This window comes from Scyliorhinus canicula, chromosome 14 (genome assembly GCF_902713615.1).
Source record: "Scyliorhinus canicula chromosome 14, sScyCan1.1, whole genome shotgun sequence".
In the NCBI taxonomy this organism is placed as follows: domain Eukaryota; kingdom Metazoa; phylum Chordata; class Chondrichthyes; order Carcharhiniformes; family Scyliorhinidae; genus Scyliorhinus; species Scyliorhinus canicula.
In genome coordinates, this window is record NC_052159.1 from 49631177 (window position 1) to 49656543 (window position 25367).

Below are 25367 nucleotides of genomic sequence, written 5' to 3' on the forward strand. Positions count from 1 at the left end.
GTCCTGGCATACAGGTCGTAGTTCAAATAAAGCCAGAACGTACTGTATTTCTACAGTGCCATCAGATTATATTTGCAAGAAAGGTCGAATGGTAAGTGAATTACACCAGTGGCTTTTGTTTTGGGAGGGAAAAGAATTCACCTGTTTTCGCATTGCTCTTTAAAATGTTAACTTCTAGTTCCAGACCAGATCTGAATTTTCAGTAAATTTGTTTCTTAGTAACATGTCTGACATGTGTAATGTTCCGGCCTTTTGCCTGGACTGTAGAAGGGAATTCATTGTTATTTGGGAATTTGCTTAAACAGCGGATCCATCAGTGAATTTTTGCAAAGCGCTGCAAATGTTATATAATCATTTGACAGATAAAACAATGAATAAACTTGTCAGTGATGCTGGCGAAATAATTACAGTTGTACATTACAGCTGATGGTTATGCAGAACCTATTTTGCTGTGTGCAATGTTGATTAAACTATACATAGCAACAACATGATGTTCTTTGGCTAGAATGAACATAAATATAGACAGCATGACTATGAACATAAGTGGAGCATCAGAGTTGAAATACGCACCACCAGCGAGTTGAACTCAGAGGACAGCACAACCAGTATGCAGGATCAGCAAACAAATCCTTGTTTTTCAAAAATGGACCCAAGGTAGATTTATACTGATGGATAGCTTTTGTTTTATTTGACTAAATTGAGATAGTTGATTTTAAAGAAATGGCAAGACAATTGTAAAGGCCCAACTGAGAGATTGGGGAATTAAGTACAGTATGTGATGGATATGGTATAGCTATTTTGCACAATGATCTGACCAAAACTAATGCAATAAATCACATGCAGGGTTGTTTTTGCTGCTGTTAATTTAGGGAGGAAAGTGCCACATTGTCAGACGTGTTCTTTAGATTAGATCAGGCACTCTCCCACCTCTCTCAAAGTGTATCCCTAATATCTGACCTCGGACTGAATTTTGGCCTCGGCATCCAATAATCTTAAGAACTTGTGCGATCCTAAGTCTGTTCCCGACCTAGCTCTCTAGAGGAAGGAGTGTTTTTACCTAGTGACTCATTGTTGTTACTAGCAAGACCAATAATGTGAAATATAAACGCTCAGAGTTTTCCAAATGTGTTCACAAGACAAAGCATGATTTTGCTGCTGCCAGCTTTGGATTATATTCTTCGTGAAACACTTTCAGGAAGAATCGCTCAACTTCCAAAATCACACCTGCAAATTTGGTGTTAAAGCAAAGAACAGATCTATTAATTGGGGCAGATGAGGAGATTTTCAATTTCTGTTATATACTGTCATGGATACTGGCCTGTACCCTGCAAGCAAGCAACACTCTCGGACATGTGAAAATAGGGAACACGGAAAGGTTAATTGGGCCTTCACGTCTGTCCCAATTTCATCATACTGAAATTTCTGCACACCATGACCCTCAACACGTTCCTCCCTCAACCCAACATCCGAGCAACCATGTATTTCCCTCAGAGAGACAACAAACCAGGGAAAATAAACCTAATGCCAGTTACGTTTTCTTTTCACACCTGGAATGCGATTACATAAGTTTCAGGATCTTTTCATCTCCCGTAAATCTCCTTGGACAGTAAATGTTAACATATACATCCTTTATTGCTTTGTTGATTGAAAGCAAAATCCTCAATTTAATTCCCCTCTTGATGTGGTATTTTGTGTTTAGTTTTCAGCTGGTTGTTGAACTAAGTTGACTTCTGATGATATTACTCACTCTTACTCTGCAGTGCACACTATTGCGATGGAATAGTTGTGAACTCAAGCTTGTACCTATAAGGCCACGACTCGGGTTCTCCCTATGATGAAGTGGTCTGAACATCCATTAGAATTCGATTCTCATGTGCTGAGCAAAGTTTTCAGACTTCTAAGTTGTTTCAAATTTTCATCTCAAACAATGACCACATCTGCAGCAAGTGTTGGTTGCTGGAAGATCTCCGGCTCAGAATTGATGATCTGGAGTCTGAGCTTCAAACACTGCGGCACATCCGGGAGGGGGAGAGTTACCTGGACACTTTGTTTCAGGAGGCAGTCACACCTGGGAGATTAAGTAATTCACATTCAGTAACTGATCAGGGACATCAGAGTGTGACTGTAAGTGAGGCAGGCAGAGGGAACCTGAGTTCAGGAGTGCAGGAGCCTCAGCCCTTGACCTTGTCCAACAGGTATGAGACTCTTGCTCCCTGTATGGATGAGGAAAGGGGCTCTGGACAGGATGAGCCAACTGACCACGGTACCATGGTGCAGAAGGCCATTCAAGAGGGGGGAGTAAAAAGACAAGTAGTTGTTATAGGGGATTCTATAATTAGGGGGACAGATAGTATCCTATGCAAGCCGGATCGGGAGTCTCGCATGGTGTGTTGCCTGCCCGGTGCCAGGGTGCGGGACATCTCTGACCGGCTTGAAAGGATACTGGAGCGGGAGGGGGAGGATCCAGTTGTTGTGGTCCACGTTGGGACTAACAACATAGGTAAAGCTAGGGTGGAGGACCTGTTCGGGGACTATCAAGCACTAGGAAGAAAATTGAAGTACAGGTCCTCAAGGGTCATAATCTCTGGATTACTGCCCGAGCCACGTGCCAATTGGCATAGGGATAGGAAAATTAGGGAAGTAAACACGTGGCTAAGGGATTGGTGTGGGAAAGAGGGATTCCACTTCATGGGACATTGGCATCAGTTTTGGAACCGGGGGGATCTGTACCGTTGGGACGGTCTCCACCTGAACCGATCTGGAACCAGTGTTCTAGCGAAGAGGATAAATAGGGTGGTCAGTAGGACTTTAAACTTCTGAGTTGGGGGGAAGGGAAAGTGAAAGCGACAGGGAGCAGGGAGTTAAATGGCAAGATACGCAGGAGGATAACATGTAGGCAGGTGGATTTAAGCTTGAGGCAGACTAGGAATGCAACAAAAAGGAAGGATAACTTTGGACATCTTAGGACTTCCAATATCTGTACTGATAAGAAAGTTAACATTAAGGCACTTTACCTGAATGCTTGTAGCATTTGTAACAAAGTAGATGAACTAATGGCACAGATCATCGTGAATGATTATGATGTGGTAGGCATCACAGAGACATGGCTGCAGGGGGTTCAGGACTGGCAGTTAAACATCCAAGGATATACAACCTATCGAAAAGACAGGGAGGTGGGCCGAGGGGGTGGGGTTGCCTTGTTAGTTAAGAACAAAATTAAATCTATGGCACTAAACGACATAGGGTCGGATGATGTGGAGTCTGTGTGGGTAGAATTGAGGAACCACAAAGGCAAAAAAACCATAATGGGAGTTATGTACAGACCGCCTAACAGTGGTCAGGACCAGGGGCGCAACATGTACCGGGAAATAGAAAAGGCATGTCAGAAAGGCAAGGTCACAGTGATCATGGGGGACTTCAATATGCAGGTGGATTGGGTAAATAATGTAGCCAGTGGATCCAAAGAAAAGGAATTCATGGAATGCTTACAAGATGGCTTTTTGGAACAGCTTGTCATGGAGCCCACAAGGGAGCAGGCTATTCTGGACCTAGTGCTATGTAATGAACCAGACTTTATTAAAGATCTTAAAGTAAGGGAACACTTAGGAAGCAGCGATCATAATATGGTTGAGTTCAGTCTGCAGTTTGAAAGAGAGAAGGCAAAATCGGATGTAATGGTGTTACAGTTAAATAAAGGTAATTACGAGGGCATGAGAGAGGAACTGGTGAAAATCAACTGGAAGCAGACCCTAGCAGGGAAGACAGTAGAGCAAAAATGGCAGGAGTTTGTATGCATAATTGAGGACACTGTACAGAGGTTCATCCCCAAGAAAAGAAAGATTATCCAGGGAGGGATTAGACAGCCATGGCTGACAAAGGAGGTCAGGAAATGTATCAAAGAAAAAGAGAGATCCTATAAAGTGGCCAAAGCACCGGGAAATCAGAAGATTGGGAAGGCTACAAAAACAAACAGAGGTTAACAAAGAGACAAATAAGGAAGGAGAGGATCAAATATGAAGGCAGGCTAGCCAGTAATATAAGAAATGATAGTAAAAGTTTCTTTCAATACATAAGAAACAAACGTCAGGCCAAAGTAGACATTGGGCCAATTCAAACTGATTCTGGAAGGCTAGTGATGGGAGATGAGGAAATGGCTGGAGAACTTAATAAGTACTTTGCGTCTGTCTTCACAGTGGAAGACGTTAGTAATATCCCAAAAATTATAAAGGGTCAGGGGGCTGAGTTGAGTATGGTTGCCATTACAAAAGAGATGGTGCTAAAAAAGCTAAAAGGTCTTAAAATTGACAAATCTCCTGGCCCCGATGGGCTACATCCTAGAGTTCTGAGGGAGGTGGCTGAAGAAATAGCGGAAGCGTTGGTTGAGATCTTTCAAAAATCACTGGAGTCAGGGAAAGTCCCGGACGATTGGAAGATCGCTGTTGTAACCCCCTTGTTCAAGAAAGGATCAAGACAAAAGATGGAAAATTATAGGCCAATTAGCCTAACCTCGGTTGTTGGTAAAATTCTAGAATCGATCGTTAAGGATGAGATTTCTAATTTCTTGGAAGAGCAGGGTCGGATTAGAACAAGTCAACATGGATTTAGTAAGGGGAGGTCGTGCCTGACGAACCTGTTAGAATTCTTTGAGGAGGTGACAAGTAGGTTAGACCAGGGAAACCCAGTGGATGTGGTCTATCTGGATTTCCAAAAGGCCTTTGATAAGGTGCCACACAGGAGGCTGCTGAGTAAGGTGAGGGCCCATGGTGTTCGAGGTGAGCTACTGGCATGGGTTGAGGATTGGCTGTCTGACAGAAGGCAGAGAGTTGGGATAAAAGGTTCTTTTTCGGAATGGCAGCCGGTGACCAGCGGTGTCCCACAGGGTTCAGTGTTGGGGCCGCAGCTGTTCACCATATATATTAATGATCTGGATGAAGGGACTGGGGGCATTCTAGCGAAGTTTGCTGATGATACGAAGTTAGGTGGTCAGGCAGGTAGTGCTGAGGAAGTGGGGAGGCTGCAGAAGGATCTAGACAGTTTGGGAGAGTGGTGCAGGAAATGGCTGATGCATTTCAACGTGAGAAAATGTGAGGTCTTGCACTTTGGAAAAAAGAATCCAAGCATAGACTACTTTCTAAACGGTGAGAAAATTCATAATGCCAAAGTACAAAGGGATCTGGGAGTGCTAGTCGAGGATTCCCTAAAGGTAAACATGCAGGTTGAATCCGTGATTAAGAAAGCGAATGCTATGTTGTCATTTATCTCAAGAGGGTTGGAATATAAAAGCAGCGATGTGCTACTGAGCCTTTATAAGGCTCTGGTTAGGCCCCATTTGGAGTACTGTGTCCAGTTTTGGGCCCCACATCTCAGGAAGGACATACTGGCACTGGAGCGTGTCCAGCGGAGATTCACACGGATGATCCCTGGAATGGCGGGTCTAGCATATGAGGAACGGCTGGCGTTCCTGGGATTGTATTCATTGGAGTTCAGAAGGTTAAGGGGAGATCTAATAGAAACTTACAAGATAATACATGGCTTAGAAAGGATGGACGCAAAGAAACTGTTTCCGTTAGGCGAGGAGTCGAGGACCCGTGGGCACAGCCTTAGAATTAGAGGGGGTAAATTCAAAACAGAAATGCGGAGACATTTCTTCAGCCAGAGAGTGGTGGGCCTGTGGAATTCATTGCCGCAGAGTGCAGTGGAGGCCGGGACGCTAAATGGCTTCAAGGCAGAGATAGATAAATTCTTGATGTCGCGAGGAATTAAGGGCTATGGGGAGAATGCTGGGAGGTGGAGTTGAAATGCCCATCAGCCATGATTGAATGGCGGAGTGGACTCGATGGGCCGAATGGCCTTACTTCCACTCCTATGTCTTATGGTCTTAAGACAATCATATGGATTTCTTAAAATAATTTTGATTATTTGCAATTTTGCAATTGATAATGGGAAAATCTTTACATACTCTCGTAGATCTCATATAATCATGTACTTGGTAATGTAGAGTCATGCCAATATTTTGACAAATTGTCAATAAAAAGGATTTTGTTTTTAAAGACTCTTAAGATATTTATGAAGAAAGTCAATTAAGTGACCATTTTAATTGTTGATATTTTATTGAAGAGTTAATTTAAAAGTTAGCTGGATAACGTTTTTTTAACAGTGAAGGGTGGAATTGTTAATCAGCATTAATGCCAATTGTAAGGGCCCTAGCTGTTAATTCCCTTATTTCCCATTTATTTTACTTTGTCGTCCCGCTGACTTCTTAACTATCCTTGAAGAAGTTGATAAACGTTTCCATCTCTGGGCAAACCCCTCCACAGTCCCCCTCAAGTCGAACTTGATTTTTTCCAATCTAAGGAATTCCGAGAGGTCGCTCACCCTCACCCTGGGTTTCGGGGGCTCCGGGTGCCTCCATTCCAACAGGATCCGTCTCTGGGCTACCAGGGAGGCACCCCAAAAATTGCTACTTCTGGACTTGGGATCACCTTCACCCTCAGCACCTTGGACATCCTGGGCGGATTTTCGCTGGCGTGATGCTCCATTTTGCCGGTGCCTGGGGGTTTCCCTATGGTGTGGGGCTGCCCCACAATGGGAAACCCCATTGACTAGCCAGTGTAACAGAACATGCCGCCGATGTGGTGAAGCAGAAATGTGGCGGGGCGGAGCATCCCGCGCTACATCCGTGAACCCCTGCCAAAGTCCCTCGAGCTTCGGACAGGCCCAAAACATGTGGTCATGGTTCGCCCCCCCCACCCCACTGTGCACTACCTACACCTATCCTCCCCTCCCCCCCACCCCCTCACAAAACCTGCTCACCGTCATGTGCGCCCTGTGGCGACTTTAAATTGAATGAGGCTAGGCCTAGCGCACAATAAGGATGTATTCACTCTCCTCAGAGCCTCCTACCATAACCCAGCCTCCAACACCCTCCCCAGCTCTTCCTCCCACTTCCGCTTAACCTCTCTGATCGATCCCCCCCCCCCCTCCCCCCCAAGTGCATTAAACCCTGTAAATCTCCGACACCTTGCTGCTCTCACCAACCCCTATTTTGACACCACCTTGTCCTGTCCCCCACCCCCGGAACAAACCTGTGATGTTCACAAATCCGAGCCCAAACCGGCTGCCACCACCACCGGACTTGTAGAGAACTTGGCCGGTGAGAGCGGCAGAGGCGGCGTCAATAATGCCCCAAAATTAGTGTCCTTCCAAGAGGCTGCCTCCATCCGCCACACCCAGTACCCACTTCCTGACCATGGCTTTATTTGTTGCCCAGTGGTAGTTCATGAAATTAGGCAGCCCACCGCCACTCTAGCAGCACCTTCTTCACTTTACCCTTCCACACACACACCCCAAATTCAAGGCCTTTGGAATAGAAATGGGAAGGTCCTGAAACATGAATAGAAACCTGGGGAGTACCGTCATTTTCTAGGACAGCGCCCGCCCCACCAATGACAGCGGGAGCCAATCCCACCTCTTAAAATTCCCCTTCATCTGCTCCACCAACTGTGCCAGATTTAATTTATGTTGCTGCTCACATCCCCGCACCTCCTGGATGTCCAGATACCTGAAACTTGCCCCCAATACCTTAAACGGCAGCTGCCCTGACCTCCTCTCCTGCCCCTTTCCTGGATCGGAAAGACCTCACTCTTCCCCATGTTTAGCTTATACCCAGAGGACCGGCCAAATTCTACCAAAATGCCCATGATCCCTTCAATATTTTCCAATGGTCTGATATGTAAAGCAACAGATCTTCTGCATATAGCGAGACCCTGTGCTCCACCCCCCTTCCCCGCACTATCCTTTTCCAACCCCTTGATGCTCTTAGCGCCATTGCCAGTGGCTCTTTCGCCAAGGCAAAGAGCAACGGAGAGAGTGGGCATCCTTGCCTCGTCCCACGATACAGCCTAAAGTACTCCGAACTCACCTGGTTCGTCCTTGCCCTCGCTGCTGGAGCCTGATAGAACAACCGGACCCAATCACCAAACCTCTGCCTAAACCCGAACTGCCCCAGTACCTCCCACAAATTTTCCCATTCTATCCGATCAAAAGCCTTTTCCGCGTCCATAGCGATCGCCACCTCCACATTCCATCCCTCCAAGGGCATCATTATAACATTCAACAAACGCCTAACTTTAGCTGACAGATGTTTCCCCTTTACAAACCTCGCCTAGTTTTCCCCTATCATCCCCGGCACACAGTCCTCAATCTGCAAGGCTAAGACCTTTGCCAACAACGTGGCATCTACATTCAGCAGTGATATTTGGCAGTAGGATCCATACTGTTCCAAGTCCTTATCCTTCTTCAAATTTGTAGATATCAAGGCCTGCGATAACGTTGGGGGAGCTCCCCCTTCTCCCTCACCTCATTAAATGCCCTTACCAGCAGGGGATGCAGGTCTCCCAAAACGATTTATAAAATTCTACTGGGAAGCCATCCGAGCCCGGGGCCTTCCCTGCTTGCATCGCCCCTATACCCTCCATCACCTCCACCAGCCCATAGGTGCTTCCAACCACTCTACCAGGTCCTCCCCCGCCTTGGGAAACTCCAACTCATCCATGAACTGCTGCATTCCCCCCCCCCCCCCCCCCCACCCCCGGCCAGGTCAAGTGCGGCTTGAATTGATTCCTCACACATCCAGGGTGGGTCTGGAATTGACTGTGCATTAGTCCAGGGTGGGTCTGGAATTGACTGTGCATTAGTCCAGGGTGGGTCAGGAATTGACTGTGCATTAGTCCAGGGTGGGTCAGGAATTGACTGTGCATTAGTCCAGGGTGGGTCAGGAATTGACTATGCATTAGTCCAGGGTGGGTCAGGAATTGACTGCGCACTAGTCCAGGGCAGGTCAGGAATTGACTGACCACTTGTCCAGTGTGGTGCTGGAATTGACTGTGCATTAGTCCAGAGTGGGTCAGGAATTGACTGTGCATTAGTCCAGGGTGGGTCTGGAATTGACTGTGCATTAGTCCAGGGTGGGTCAGGAATTGACTGTGCATTAGTCCAGGGTGGGTCAGGAATTGACTGTGCATTAGTCCAGGGTGGGTCAGGAATTGACTATGCATTAGTCCAGGGTGGGTCAGGAATTGACTGCGCACTATTCCAGGGTGGGTCAGGAATTGACTGACTACTCGTCCAGTGTGGTGCTGGAATTGACTGTGCATTAGTCCAGGGTGTCAAATGAATCAAACTCCACAATGATACTCAAAGAAATACGTTGTAGTTAGATAAAGTAGAGTCTAATTTTAGATGGGTACGTGGAGTTTACTTTATTACTTCTGGGAGTAAGAAGGAAATTGAGTTTTATTTTGGAATTGCACACCATGGTTATTCATATCAATCACACGTCTGTGGGTTTTGCTCCTTCATTTGTAACTGAGGTTCAGGTGCTAGTTACTAATGGGAAGGTAGTCTTTCACTGCAGCACAAGGTTGGCTTGTCAACATTAATGGCTGTGTAGGTATATGTACGTGGTCGGGTTTTCTGAAAGTCCAATCAAACTCATGTCCACAGGCTTTTGTCTCCAAACACCTACTGAGTGAAATGAAAACAAAAGTGCTGGATGCACAGCATCCACAAGGGTAGTCAGCGTGTCCTCTTCTAACGTTTTTGGGTTCCTTTATGTTTTGTGTTGTATAAAGTGACACTTAGTGGCAGATAAAAATGGACATTGCATAAATATATTTATATTTATGTATGCAATGTCCATTTTTATCTGACACCAAGTGTCACTGTATATTTATATTTATGAAAGTGTAAATATTATCTCCTATCCCACTTGCATTCGTTTCTAATCATATTTGCAATATGTAACCTTTGTATTTTACATGTCCTATTATCATTTATTTAGCTTCGGAATGTGCAATCACATGAACTTGGTTAATGTAAGGCTCTGAAAAAGTACAGCAATTCTTGTGACTTCTGATAATCAAACAAAAACTCATTTACTGCTTGAGGAAGATGGTATAGCAGAAATAAAGGCGATGATAAAAGTGGAATGAACCGATTTGAGCACAAATTGTCAATAAAAAAGTTTTTGTTTTTAAAGGCTGATGAGACTGAGATATTTTTGAAGAAAGTCAATTAATTGGACATTTTAATTAATTTTTTGGTAAGGCATTGTTAGTTTTTAATAAGTTAGAGACTGTTGTCTCTCAACGTCTCTGATCTGTGATTAATACTTCCCTGCCTCAAGTAGTAGTGCTCCGGATATTATTTTAGTCCAGTAAACCGATTACTGCAAGTAAGGACAACTGTTAATCTTGGGGTCATGCAATTCAGCCTCTTAATTTTAAGGAAACTAGGTCAGTAACCTGGGTAAGGTTAATTGGGTAAATAGACAAAAATAAATGAATAGTGGGCCAAGTTAAAGAAACAAAAATACATTCCGTTGAAGAACAAAAACTCAGCAAGAAGGATCCATCCATGGCTCATTCAGTAAGTTTTTTTTTCTTTCATGGGATGTGGGCACCACAGGCAAGGCCAGCATTTATTGCCCATCCTTAATTGTCTTCGAGGTGAGTGGCATTTAAAGAGTCAACCACATTGCTGTGGATGTGGAGTCACATGTAGGCCAGACCAGGTAAGGATGGCAGATTTCCTTCTGTGAAGGCATTAATCAACCAGATGGGGTTTTGTGACAATTGACAATGGTTTCATGGTCATTATTAGACGTTTAATTCCAGATATTTTATTGAATTTACTTTCCACCACCTGCCATGGTGGGATTCGAACTCGGGTCCCTAGAGCATGATCCTAGGCAGTGGATAACTAGTCCAGCGACAGTACAACTACGCCACCTCCTCCCCCTTATTTAAATTAAGGATAGTATTACATTAAAAGAAGCGGCTATTAATGTTGTAAAAAAAAACAGCAAAAAGTCTGAGGATTTGGGAGTTGAAGAAAGTACATTCATATACATATTGCCTAGCAACCTGTGCACCAGCAGTGACGTGGGGACGTGCACTCCCTCACACCTGCACTCAACAGTATATAAAGTAGTAGAGCAATGTTTTTCGATTTTTCCCAAGGCTCACTTTTGCCAACTGGCTGTCCTTCGGGACCCAAGCCGGCAGTCCTTCTCAACACACGCCACACTCGCATACCTTTTGTTAAAATAGATTTAGAGTACCCAATTAATTTTTCCCAATTAAGGGGCAATTTAGCTTGACCAGTCCACCTACCCTGCACATCTTTGGGCTGTGGGGGCGAAACCGACGCAAACACGGGGAGCGCTTACCTTTAATATGAAAGGGAAGCCTGCTTGGTCCTCACAATCTCAGTCCAATCAGGATCATAGGAGGCGAGGGCAAGCACATATCAGTTAAGCTAGTTCCCTTGTGCCATCTTCATCTTTGTGAGAATGGAAAAAAACACATGTAGGTAACCATGAAGGGCAATAGCAACAAAGTGCTCGTTTCACTCAGCACTGGATACTCCTGGGAGATACTATTCCAGAATGTTGACAGACTCATGGGCTTTTGGTGTGGTTTTAATATGCTGCCACAGGCCAGGTGCAGTAGCTTAGTCTTTTCATTTGGAGTCAGTTGTAAGTTAATAACTGCCTCTGGGGTCTCAAGGAATTTCATCACCCACCATTTTGGTAGAACATGGTTAGCACTGCTGCTTCACAGTGCCAGGGTCCCAGGTTCGATTCCCGGCTTGGGTCACTGTCTGTGCAAAGTCTGCACGTTCTCCATGTGTCTGCGTGGTTTCCTTTGGGTGCTCCAGTTTCCTCCCAGAAGTCTCGAAAGACGTGCTGTTAGGTAATTTGGACATTCTGAATTCTCCCTCTGTGTACCTGAACAGGTGTCGGTGTGTGACGACTCGGGGATGTTCACAGTAATTTCATTGCAGTGTTAATATAAGCCTACTTGAGACAATAAAGATTATTATTATCTTTCAAAATCTGAAACTTCACTCATTTGCTGGTACTTCCCTGCATATAACGCACATGGGCTTTGCATCCTTATTTGCTTTGGCACAAATGACAAGACCATGCCTCCAGTCCAGAAATCATCTTTATACTGCTTTGGTCCCAAGTTAAGTTTCTTCTTTGTAGGCTCTTGACCAGAGGCCCAGGAGCTCTGTTCAGAGATAATTCTATCACTGGTCTGTCCTGCTGTGGATTCTCCTGAGCAGCTCTCTCCAGCAGATTCAGATGTGAGATCCTGGTTAGCAGGTATTCTGCCTGTTTGTGTCTCTGGCCATCTCTTCCTTGTAACAAAATGATGCATCTTCACAGTCTTCTTGCCTTGCTTGCTGGCCACCAGAAATTGGAAGACGTTCTCCTTCATGATTTGGCGGCAAAAGCACCTAAGATTCAGGGCGCTTGAAGCCAAATGTACATGCAGGACGTGCTGACCTGCTCACTGCTGCCGCTTATAGTCAGAAGATCACACACAATCTCATTTTGTTCCAATTTAAAAGCCGGTACCGTCTGCATTTTAAATTTAAATGCAGGTAGCAGCCGTTGGGTGTTTCTCGCGCGATGTGGACCACCATGGAAAAGGCGCAACCTTTTGCTCCAGAACGTTCCAACACCCAACAATGGGTCGTGATCCACACTTTGAAAAATCTGCAGTAGAGTACTGAAGTCAATAAACTGTATAAGCTATCATCTGTGTCATCGTTCACACTCAACCACACAACATCATGTGGTTTCAGGAGCTGGCTGAGATGGCATATGGACTCCAGCGCATCCAATTGTTTATTTTTGATGAGATTATCGCTGACAACTGGGAAAACTCCGAGAATGAGTGGTGCAACTACTATTATACCTGTCCCTCCGATAAGACAAAGAAGGTCCAAACCTGCACGTTGCTGAAGCTGACACGCCCAGAGACTGTGGAGAAATCGGAATCTTTCGCATTCCAGTGTGAGTGATTTAGGATTTCTGACTTGGATAATTAATCTTTCAAGTCTGCTTCTAATTAAGCCACTGAAAGAGGGAAAGTTATCTTCCCAGAAAAAATTGAACAGTTCTCAATAGAAGGAGACAACTCTTCCATCTTTGAAGTTAGTAAAATAGCTTTCAGTTACGTTCTGGTAGGAATTGTTGACGACATCCTAACGAGCGGCTAGGAATTTCAACTTACTCAATGTAACAAACACAGTTTATATTTTTAGTGGGGTTTTATTACAAAAATTTTAGAATATAAAATAGTTAGAGTCTACAAAATGTCAGTCTGCTGTTAATACAAGTTACCTCTGCTTCAAAAATGTAAAAGAGTAGGAGAGACATATTCACAAAAGTTTCGAGAGACTTGTTTGATGAAACAGATGAGAATAGAACTGAGCACCGGCTCTGTCAATGTCACTTTTTATACATTTTTCTCCCCATTCCCGACTATAGCTTGATGGTAAGTATGGTAAATATGTCATATTAGGCTATTTTAGAGATGGCTATTCATATTTGTAGATTTATATTTTTTATAATAGCCTGATGGTAAATAGCCTATAGTGGGCCATCTTGAAGATGGTTAATCACAGGTGTAGACTCCCCACCCATTTTTAAAAAGAGATCGTTTATAGTACAAGTTAGCTCTGCGTTTAATTGCGCTGCTGGTGGCAAAACATCTTGACATGTGGCCAGACTAATGGGTTCGGGCAACATTTTATCTCTGTGGCGCTCATGCTTAAGCTTTTACTAACAATATTAGAAGAATTTTATGTTTATCAATTCAAGATCTTGGAGTAAGATTTATTCTCTTTGTTACATTTCTTGTTTGGGGTGGTTTGAACTATTTAAGTCTCTTTTTATAAACAATTTTCCAGCTGAGGGCCAATTTTAGTATGGCCAATCCACCTACCCTTGCACATCTTTGGGTTGTGGGGTTGAGACCCACGCACACACTGGGAGAATGTGCAGGGCCAGGATCTAACCCAGGTCCCTGGTGGCGTGAGGCAGCAGTGCTAACCACTGCACCACTGCCCACTTTTTAAGTCCTATTCCTAATTCTATTTATTATGTTTCTAACTCAATGGGTATTAGGGATTCTGAAAGCCACTTGTATTATATTGCTTTTACTTGTGTCACACACACTGTGCACCAGAATCAACCCTTGGTCATGAATTTTGACTCTTACAAAAGCTTTTTATTTTACCTGACTTTGTGATCAGTGTAATATTCATCACATTCCCCTCTTGATAAACTTAAATTATTTTTCTTTCTGCGCAACCCAGGGGTGTGGGAAGAAAAATGGGGAAACTGCGCAACCCCGGGGTGGGGGGGGGGGGGGGGGGGGGGGGAAGAGAGAAATGGGGAAACCACAAGAGAAGAGGAAGGGTGCCCGGGGTGGTGGGGGGGGGGGGGGGGGGGGGGAGGAAGGGAAGATGCAGCGGGCAGCAAAATATACATATAGCTAGTCAAATGAAGGACAAAACAAACCTCTCTGTAAAATAAAGCAAATTAGCGCGGGCAAGAAAAATGTAATGTATGTAAGTAACAACTGTTTATAAATATGAGAAAAGTCAATAAAAAGATTTTCAAAAAAAAATATTTTTCTTTACTGAGTTGTTTTACCAAAAGCCCATCCTCTCATCCGCACTAACATTGACGTTTTCCTGATTGTAGAGCCGATTTAACATTCCCAAATGTTTTGTTTCTCAGAAGTTTTTTTGATCTCTATTTCCTCATCAGTTTAGATAATCCCCTTTTGCATTTGCCCAATAAATCATTACAATTTATCTTAAATTTAAGAACTTTTAAGGATTAATCTACTAGGCCCTGGTTTCCTCCTCTTGTCTCCCTCAGAGAGAAATCGCAGGAATCTCGCCCCTGTTAGTTACAAGAGTGTATCCACAAGCTCTCTGCAATTCTTACTCTTTTTGTTGGGGTAGCGACGTGGAACCATTGTAACTAGAATCAATTTTCCATTTTCTTCATATATATGGTCATTTTTTAGACTGTCCATAGGAGATACCAATGGGATTGGTCTCATTTCCATGTCGTCATATTCATAGTTTAGGTGTCTGATTAGTTCCATTCCATCCCTATTCTCTAGTTTAGGAGGATTGGAAGATAATGGTCTCCAAATCACAGATGTTCCACATCGAATAATTGCGATGCCAAGGTAGAATTGATTTGGATTGTACTCCCTTATATGCAAATGGTACATTTTTTTGGAATTGGGGGATTTAATACAACTGTTTACTTACAGGAAAATCAGTGTCATGAGTCTAACCCTGAGTACATTGGGTTAATTCTGGGGTGTGATATTCTCGAACACAAGCCCATCCAGGTTATCTGCGGGATTTCACATAGAGCTCCGCTCAATATTCAGCCTTCAATCAAGCTCCAGTCTTTCCTCGTTGTACTTAGTGGTCATCCACTATCAATCCCCATAGGTTATCCAGATTGTCTATACTCGGGGGGAATCCAAAGATTCACTTTATCCTTTTCTTTGGGAATGGAAAGAGAATAGAAACCTGTACAAGAGAATTCTATATCACATTTATCATCATTAAATTTCAACATGCAATGCAGGCATGGCTTTATTTCTTTCTGGCCATTCTGTTGGTGACAGATTAATCATTTGGTCTTCCCAAGAGGATGTACGGTATTGTTACATACAACAGCAAGGAAGTAAAGAGTTTCTTGATCATTGCTTAACGTGTATTTTCATGTTTGTTCCATGAGGCTCGGATTGTCCAGGCCTCAAAGTATTCTGCTCTCAGTTCAGTCTTTCCTCTATGCGAGAGGAGAAATATTTCTTTATAATTTTCCCAAAATAGGATTTGGATTTTTGTTCATAAGAGCCATATTGACCTACTATTTGTTGTACATAAGCCTGCTGGGCTGTGTTAGGCTCGGTGTATTAATTTAGTTTGTTATAGTCACTAACTAGTTGCCATTTTCCCTCTGCATATTCAACACCGAACATAGACGAGTTGTATCATGAGGGCTTTCTAATTAAGATTCCTTGATGTTCAAGTGAGTCTATTCTTTTAGTTAGTTGAGATTTCCCTGAGGTTTTCGGGGAGAAGACATTGTTTTTGAATGGGAAATGGATTAACACCAAGGGAAGTTGGTTCTTCTTGTAACGTTCCACAGTGCTTATTGTGTTGTTGTAAGATATCCAAGTATTCAAAAGGTTTTTTAAATTTGGCCTCCACGATATTCTAGTTGTTTTAAATCGTGTCCAGTTCTTTCATCTACTTCAGAATTAACTGGAGTCATATTATACCACAATTTTGAGTCTTATAGCACCAATTAGTAACAAAAATTTTTTACCAGAAGGAAATATCTGATTCATTTTTCACATTGCGATGTTTAAATTGTGCAGAATTCTGTTTAATTCTACAGGGCAGTTAAAAATTTGAGTTAGTTGTGATTGACTAGTGATTTCAATTATTTGCACTTGTTCTATGGGTTGCCCCAGCTGGAACTTAGAATTTACATGGGGATGTACAATTGAAAATCTGCCCCTGTGTCAATTATTGCTGGTCCTATAAAGTTTCTGATTTTTTAATCTACAAATGGGTAATAATGTTCCTGGTTCGCACTGGGTGTGCCAATTTCCTATTGTTGGTCTGGTCTTGGGGCTTGTCCTGGAGTTTGTTGGCCTTTCAGTGTTTGATTTTGGCGATTCCCATTCTCTTCCTGTCGTCAAGGGGTTGGGGGAACCTGTCCTTGATTTTCCAATTGTATCTGGAATTAGGAATTTTATTTCTAGAAGGATGTTGTTCGCTGGTTGTTGTCGCGGGGGCTCCCTGTTGATAATATCATTGAGGGAGTCTCCTGAGAATAATTGTCGGTGATGGAACTGAGGTTCCTGTAAGTCCCAACTATCTCTTCTGGGAGACTGTCTTACTCTAGGAGTTGTCGGGCCTGATTGCTGCCGATACCTTTGTTGACCAGAGCCTCCTGAAGGAGTAGTGGGTGGCTGACTATGACTACCTGTGCTCCGGATGGCCCTCGTCCACCTGTATTGCCTCCTCCTCTACTTCCTGGAGTTCCTTGGGAACCTAACTCTGATCTGGAGGACCCTAATCCTCTGTCTCCATTATGGTTCATGTGTTCACTGGACGGTACAACAGGGATACCTGCGGCTCCCAGTAGTTGGGTTAGTGTTTGTCTAACATTGTTGTAACTCATTGTTTCACCTCATTCATTAAAGTCGAGCTTGGCCATTGTCCTAACCAGCTCATTAGGGTAACTGTGTGAAAGGATACTCTGACCTGTGTCCCAATTTCCCTCAGTCAATTTGCTAAGTCATAGGCTATTGTGAGTCCTCTTTCTTTAACAACTTTAAAAAAATATATGTTTGTTAATGATTGAATAAGGATCATTACAAAGACTTGATTAACTTTAATTACAATGTGGATGACTATTTAAGATGAATAATCTGTTCCAATATTGAATTATCAAATCTAATACTCCACTTCAAGAGATAAAAAGCAGCTGTTGTGAAGAAAGGAATCCTATTACAACGCAGATGCTGGTGAGATTTTTCTTGTTATCTCAAAGCCTGAATGATAAGTACTGTCTCTGGATTTTAAAACCTTTTGACTACAGTGTAAGCTGTTAAGCCTTTCAGGGGCATCTGCATTAATTGTCATTTGGCATACAATTCTATGGATACGTCCTTGTTCGTAATCCAAAACCTTGAGAGTAAAGAATTCATTGTTTGCAAATACATGTCGAATCTGTCTCTTTTTAGACATTCTTCTCCTCTTTCTCTATAATAGCCTGATGGTAAATTGCTCATATTAGGCTGTCGTAGAAACAGCTATTCATATTTGTAGACTTATATTTTTATGATAGCCTGATGGTAAATAGCCTTTAGTGGGCCATCTTAAAGATGGCTATAAGCGAGTATAGACTCTCCACCATTTCCTTTTTGAAGAGGTCGTTAACAGGACTTAGCCCTATTTAATTGCAGTGCTGGTGTCAATACATCTTGACATATGGCCAGACTAATGGGTTCGAGCAACATGTTGGGCTGAATTCTCCGCTGTCGGGATGCTCCATTTTGCCGCCAGCGCGGGGGTTTCCCGACAGTGTGGGGCTGCCCCACAATGGGAAACCTCAGTGACCAGCTGGCGAAACGGAGAATCCTGTCGGCGTGCTGAACCAGAAATCTGGCGCAGTGGGACGTAGAAACCTGCCTTTTATCTCTTGTAGGCCTCTTTTGTTTTAAAATGTATTTTATTCCAAACATATATGAAAGGTTGCTAAACATCACGGTAGCATGGTGGTTAGCATCAATGCTTCACAGCTCCAGGGTCCCAGGTTCGATTCCCGGCTGGGTCACTGTCTGTGTGGAGTCTGCACGTCCTCCCCGTGTGTGTGTGGGTTTCCTCCGGGTGCTCCGGTTTCCTCCCACAGTCCAAAGATGTGCGGGTTAGGTGGATTGGCTATGCTAAATTGCCCGTAGTGTAAGGTTAATGGGGGGATTGTTGGGTTATGGGTATACGGGTTACGTGGGTTTAAGTAGGGTGATCATTGTTCGGCACAACATCGAGGGCCGAAGGGCCTGTTCTGTGCTGTACTGTTCTAAATAAACAGTTCGGGGAACAAACTCCCCAACTCACAACTGAGAAGTTTGTACAAATTTTCCCCCTTTTCACCTCCCCCCTCCACCCGTGGCTGACCGCCACTCCGGCAGAAATCTGTGCGGAGTCTGCACGTTCTCCCTGAGTCTGCGTGGGTTTCCTCCGGATGCTCCAGTTACCTCCCACAGTCCAAAGATGTGCAGGTTAGGTGGATTGGCCATGCTAAATTGCCCTTAGTGTCCAAAAAGGTTAGATGGGGTTACTGGGTTATGGGGATAGGGTGGAGGCGTGGGCTTAAGTGGGGTGCTCTTTCCAAGGGCTGGTGCAGACTCGAGGAGCCGAATGGCCTCCTCTGCGCTCCCCCCCCCCCCCCCCCAGCTCAAAGCCTTGCTTATCACACAGCGGTGTAAGCACCGACATCTCTTCTATCTGATAGTGCCTCCTCATCTGGTTCCACACCTTCACCGTGGACTGCACTACAGGGCTCTCCGAGTGCCTCCTTGGCTCCATGTGAATAGCGTCGTCACCATAGCCCTCAGGTTGGACCCCCTGCAGGATTCTTCCTCCATCATAATCCATTCTACCCCTTCTCCTTCCCACCACTGCCTCACCTTATTTATGTTCACCATCCAGTAATAATGTAGTAGGTTCGGCAACACCAACCCTCCCTTCTGTCTCTGTAACACGGACCTCTTAACCCTTGGCTCCTTCCTTGCCCATACAAAGTCTGAAATAATCATATCCAGTTTTCAAAAGAAGGCCTTCGCTACAAAGATCGGGAGTGTCTGGAATATGAATTGGAACCTCTGCAGAATGTTCATCTTCACCACTTGGACCCTCCCTGCCAAAGTCAATTGCAGCAGATCCTCCCTAACCTCCTCCACCAGTTTTGTTAAATTCCATTTGTGTAGCATTGCACACTCACTCGCTACCTGAATTCCCAGGTATCTAAACCTGTCTCTAGCCAACTTAAATAGCATTGCCCCTAGATTGACTCGCCGACCCAACTTGTTCACCGGGAACACTTTGCTTTTTGCTGCATTTAGCTTATATCCAGAGGGTGCCCCAAACTTCCCCAATAGGCCCATGATCTTCTCCATGCTTTCCAGCAGGTCCGAAACATACAATAATAGGTTGTACACGTATAGCAACAGCTGATGCTCCCTTCGTTCCCTCTTAATCGCTGTTGAGATAATGGATGTGCGAGCTTTGATTTTTGTTTCACGAATGGTCTCACTAAATTGGAAGGCAAATGTTACCCTGCTTTTGAAGAAAGGAAGGAGAGAGAAAATAGTGAACTACAGGCCAGATAGCCTAACATCAAAGAAAATGCTGGAATCTATTATTAAGGAAATTTTAACAATGCACTTTGAAAAGCATAGTATGATTAGAATAACTCAATATGGTGGCTAAAATTTTCCAGCTGATGACGCCTTATGGTACCGCTGATGGTGCACCCAGATGCAGGCAGGTGCATTCAATGGGAAACCCTGTTGACAACAGCAGGACCAGAAGATCCCGCTACCAGCCAATGGCAGGGCGCCTTCACCACGGCTAAATACGGGGTAGGGGGTGCGGAAAATCCTGCCCGGTTTTACTAAACAGAATTCCTGTTTGCCAAATTTGTTAGTTTTCGAGGATGTAATCAATAGGGTAGATAAAGGGGAATCAATGGATGTGGTATACCTGGATCTCAAAAAGGCAGTCGATAAGGTACGCACCAAAGGTTAACATTCAAAATATAGGCCAATGGAATTGGAATACCATATTAGCATGGATGGCGGATTGGTTGACAGAGAACAGAGAGTGGGCATAAGGTGGGCTGTTTCAAGGTGGCAGGCAATGCATAACAGAGTGCCACAAGGATCAGTACTATCGGCTATTTCCCATTTTTATGAATGACATAGATAAAGAAACAGAGAGTAATGTATCTAAGTTTGCTGATACCAAACTAGGTGTAAAGGTAAACTGTGGGGAGCACACCGAGAGGTTGCAAAGAGATGTAGACAGGTTAGGTAAGTGGGCAACAAGATGGCAGATCACGTACAAGATAGGGAGTGTGGAGTTATTCACATTGGTTGTAAGAATAAAAAAAGTATTTTTTTAAAAGGCAAGAAACTTGTAAGTGTTGATGTTCAAAGAGATGTTAATATGTTTGTACAAGGTAATGCAGAAAGTTAGCATGCAGGTGCAGCAAATGGCGTGTTGGCCTTTATTACAAGGGATTTGGAAGTACAAGAATAAATAAGTCTTGCTACAGTTGTTGATGGCTTTGTGGAGATTCACATCTGGAATAATGGGTGCATTTTTTCTCTACATTTAAGAAAGAATATGAGCGGCACAGTACCACAGTGGTTAGCACTGTTGATTCACAGCTCCAGGGTCCCAGGTTTGATTCTCGGCTTGGGTCACTGTCTGTGCGGAGTCTGCACATTCTCCCCGTGTCTGTGGGTTTTGTCCGGGTGCTCTGGTTTCCTCCCACAGTCCAAAGATGTGCAAGTTAGGTGGATTGGCCATGCTAAATTGCCCTTAATATCCAAAATAAAAGTTAAGTGGGGTTACTGCGTTATGGGGGTAGGGTGGAGGTGTGGGCTTAAATAGGGTGCTCTTTCCAAGGGCCAGTGCAGACTCGATGGGCCAAATGGCTTCCTTCACTGTAAATTCTATGATTCTATGAATATACTTGCATTGGTACCTGGGATGAGGAGTTGTCCTATGATGAAAGTCTGTAAATCGGGCTCAGCTTCTCTGGAGTTTCGAAGAATGGGAGGTCATCTTATTTCAACCTACAACATTCTGAAGGAGCTTGATCGTGAGGATGCTAAGAGATTGTTAAGGAGCTGATCATTTAGAACTGAGATGAGAAGAAATTTCTTCTCTCAGTTGGAATTCTCTACCTAGAGGATTGTGGATGCTCCATCGTTGAATATATTTAAGGCTGGAACAGACAGATTTTTGGACTCTTGGGGGTATGGGGAGCAGGTCGGAAAATGGAGTTGAAGCCCAGAATCAGCCAAGGTTATATTAAATGTTGAAGCAGGCTTAATGGTTCATGCGATCTACTCCCGCTCATACTTCTTATGTTCCTATTTTCTTATGTTCTTAGTTTTCAGAAGAATCTGTGAATCAAGTTCCATGAGAACTTAGACCCCTTCTACCTTCATAAAATAATTTGGAGAGTCCATGACATGAGCTCAGTTGATCAGCACCCCGACCACTGGACTCTTTATTTACCCCTGTCACCACAAGTTGGAGGTATGGACGTGTTAAATATTATGGGCTGAATATTACATGTCCCCAGTTGACGTGTTTCCAATGAGAAGAGGGGGGGCATGTAAAATTGTGGGCAGCCACCCCTGAAAGAGGCAGATGGGTGCTAAAATCGGCAACGCACCTGCCATATTCAAATGATTAATCAAGGGTCAATCTGGCTTGTTATTAAGTCAACTGACTGTGATAATATACTGTCCATGCTATACTGTCCATGCAATAAAATATTTGGCTTAGGCAGCCTGGCAGGAGTGGTAAACCTGATTTCCCGTTAGGGACCACTGCTCCTTCCTGGGGCTGCTGGGACTGCAAGAGCTCCCAGCCAATCACTTTAGCTGGCAGCTCCAGAAAGTGGGACTTTCCGCCCAATGTGTTTGCTGTTTCCCCCCGCCCCCCAATGTGCTATTCAGCCCAACTCATCAAGGTTATTTTGATAGCACCTTCCCTCCTTGAACATACATTGCTGGGCCAATTTCCTTAGATTCCTTATCTAATGGATGATCCATCACCATGACTGTGCACAAAGGTGGCCCACTATCACTTTTTTCATTCTTTCATGGGATGCCAGCGTTATTGGCAAGTCCAGCATTTATTTCACATTCCTATTTGCTCTTAAGAAGGCGGTGAAGAGCCAGCTTCTTGAACCACTTCAGTACACCTGGTTTAGGCACACTTAAGAATGGAAAGTTTTTGACCTTGTGTCAGTGAAGGAATTGTAATTAATTCCAAGTCAGGATGGTGTACGGTTTGGAGGGGAACTTGCAATAGATGTGTCCCATGTATATACTGTCCTTCTGCTTCTCACTGGTAGTGCTTGTGGGTTTAGAAGTTGCTGTCTATGCTTGCATGGTGAGTTTTTACTATGCATTATACATATGGCACACACTGCTGCTACTGTACACCGATGGGTGATGATGGAGGGAGTGAATGTTCAAGATGGTGGGTGGAGTGCAGATCGAGTGGACTGTTTTCTTCTGGATGTGTCAAGCTTCTTGAGTTTTTTTGGAGCTGCAATCATCCAGCCATATGGAGATTATTCCATTGCTCTCTTAACTTGTGTCTTGTAGATAGCGGACAGGGTTTGGGGAGTTGGGAGGTGATTACCCGCTACAGAATTCCCAGCCTCTGACCTGCTCTTGGCATCAGTTTTATATGGCAAGTCCAGTTATTTTCCATTTCAGATTTTTAAAAATTCAATTCAAACTGCTACTGTGGAATTTGAATTTGTGCTCTCTGGAATAATAGTTTAGTTGGATTAATAGTTTAACCCTCTAGGTTGGTTGCTTGTCCAGTACACTACTGTACCCCCAAATTCCTCACTCCATCTGTGTTTTGCCTGAAGTCCTTTATGTCAGATAATTGCAACTGTGAAGTTTCAGTGCTCTATCAGATTGCACTTTTCATACTGCAATTAAATTCTGGTTGTCGGATAAGAGAAATATTGAAATGCCAAAGGTAAAAGGATCATGAAGTTAGGCCCCAATGTCAGGAGCCTGACATATGATGAAAGACCAGGAAAAGCTTGAGCTTTCTAGAAACCAAAATAATGGGTTTCTGAGATGATTTCATAGAATGATATAAGATGACTGGGGGAATGGAAAAAGTAATTCCAGAATATTATCTGAAATTAAATTGTGAGAGTAGACCAAGAGAACACAGGTTCAAACCAATGAGTGATGAACACTTCGAGAGAGTGGCTGAGGTGAGTATATAGATATGACAATAGGAGTAGTTCATCAGCAATGAGCTGCATCATTTACATGTCTGGCACAAAACAATGTTAAATTGATTAGTTTTAAAAATACCTAATAAAGTTAATTTTCATTTCTAAAATGTATGGAATAAGGTGGTATTGTTTAAAATGCAGAAATTGCTCAGTGCTTCATTCCACATGCATTTGGAAAAATTATAATTCTGATTTGTCTTTTTTTAAGCAATTTGTCTTTTTTAAAACTTTAGTCCAATTAAATTTATTAAGTTACAACTTTACAGTCCCAGGAAACACAATGAAGAACAGACAGTCCCTTCCTTTCTGCAGATTGCAATCACTTCCTCATTTAATCAAATTTGGGTTCCTCAAATTTAAAATCTAAGAATTTGGTGAGGTTTCCTCCCCAATAGAGCCGTTGCAGTCTGGCAATCTCCTCTTCCATGTTTTTCTTGTATTCTGGACCTGCATCAACAGGACCACCAGCTTTCTGGCTTTTAGTATTGTTGTCACGGATCTTATCTATGAAGAGTTTTTGGATCAGGTCGAGGTTTTTGGTCTTATTAAACATCCCTACCGTGAACCCAATATTTCGCTGGAACTCAACAGAAAGGGAAGATCGCATGATGGTGGAAAGCTCGAACAAGCATTGCAGGATCATTGTGGCGCGGTAAAACCGGGCAAAGCTCACACTTGTCCTCACCAATATCATAAAAATGATTAACAGCAGGTAAGTATCTAATTAAGCCTCTTATTAAAGCAGCAGATGTTTCTAATTGCACACATGCTACACATTAAGCCGATTTAGAGCTGTTGAAGGCTTTTGTGTGAGGAGTGGGGGCAAAGAATTACCGACGAGTAAATAATATTCAGCACTACCTTTGATGGCAGGCTAACATTTCAAGTAACTAATGCCAACTTTTGACTATTTGGAAATGTTATGTTTATTTGTGACAACAGGTATACAACTTTTAACGATAACATAAATTTTCAAGTTTTATGAAACTGATGAAACACCGAGTCCAATTATGACCAATTTCCTGCCACAGATTTACCAAATAAGATTATTAGTGACTTTGTAAAATGTTATCATTTGTGGGGGTATGTAAAATAATTTGGAACTGTTGAAGCTAATTTTAAGTTATAAAAGGTTGGAATTATAATTCTAGGTGAGTTTAGATGCATGCTGTTATAATGTGGCATAAATATCATTATTGCATTGGTATATATACTAAGCAAATGTTACTTTCTTCAAACTAATTTATTTTCCATGATGGATTTTGATGGCTACAACTCAAAAATAAGGTTCGGAATTTTCCCTTCATTAATTATGAATGAGAGGAAATTCCTCATCAAGATGTTGCCTCTTTATTGATTCAGTCTTTCAATGGAGCCTGAACCTTTTTAGATGCAAAAGATCTAATTAGACTGATGCATGTTGTGACAGGTTGGATATGTGATTCCAAATGATCTAATTTGTTTTTCAGCTGCTCACTGCCAAGTTAAATCGTTGCAAGGTACAACTTAACTTGGCAGAGTATCTGAAAAACCAATTTGATCATTTGGAGTCACATATCCAACCTGTCACAACATGTCTTAATATTTCAGTAATCACTTTTATTTCTGCTAAAGTTTAGTAACTCTCATCAATGATGATACTCCTGTATATAGGATGAAGTTGGATTTTTCATGCTGGTTCAGAAGAAAGCAAAAATATAGAACTAAAAATCGTAATGATGATAATAAAATGTTTATCTTCTGCTTAAGTACATGTACAGAAACCAAAGATAGCTAAAGGATCTCTATTGGTGAATAGACAGCTTATTATTTTACCGTGGCACATCTCTCCGGAAGGTTGCATGACGTGGTTAGATTTAAAAAAAATGTAAATTTAGAGTAC

The 25367-nt window shown here is 43.1% G+C and overlaps 2 protein-coding genes across 8 annotated transcripts in view; one reads left to right on the plus strand and one right to left on the minus strand.

The window, feature by feature from the left end:
* atp8a2 (ATPase phospholipid transporting 8A2) overlaps window positions 1–25367 on the plus strand; it is a 792435-nt gene that overhangs the window by 147891 nt on the left and 619177 nt on the right. Inside the window, exon 1 of one of the 7 annotated variants that reach the window (XM_038818750.1) lies at window positions 10404–10428. The exons of the other annotated variants lie outside the window; for them this stretch is intronic. The gene's annotated coding sequence lies outside the window, so the exon portion shown is untranslated. Of the gene's footprint in view, window positions 1–10403; window positions 10429–25367 lie in introns of those variants that run through there. 7 annotated transcript variants of the gene reach the window in all.
* On the minus strand, window positions 23817–24128 carry LOC119977616 (ATP synthase-coupling factor 6, mitochondrial-like). The gene has a single exon (XM_038818751.1). The coding sequence runs from the start codon at window positions 24126–24128 to the stop codon at window positions 23817–23819; it is 312 nt and encodes a 103-aa protein (XP_038674679.1).

Bases quoted from the DNA above. Each gene is read 5' to 3' on its own strand.
- LOC119977616 (XM_038818751.1), bottom strand. From the start codon at position 24,128: ATGATCCTGCAATGCTTGTTCGAGCTTTCCACCATCATGCGATCTTCC.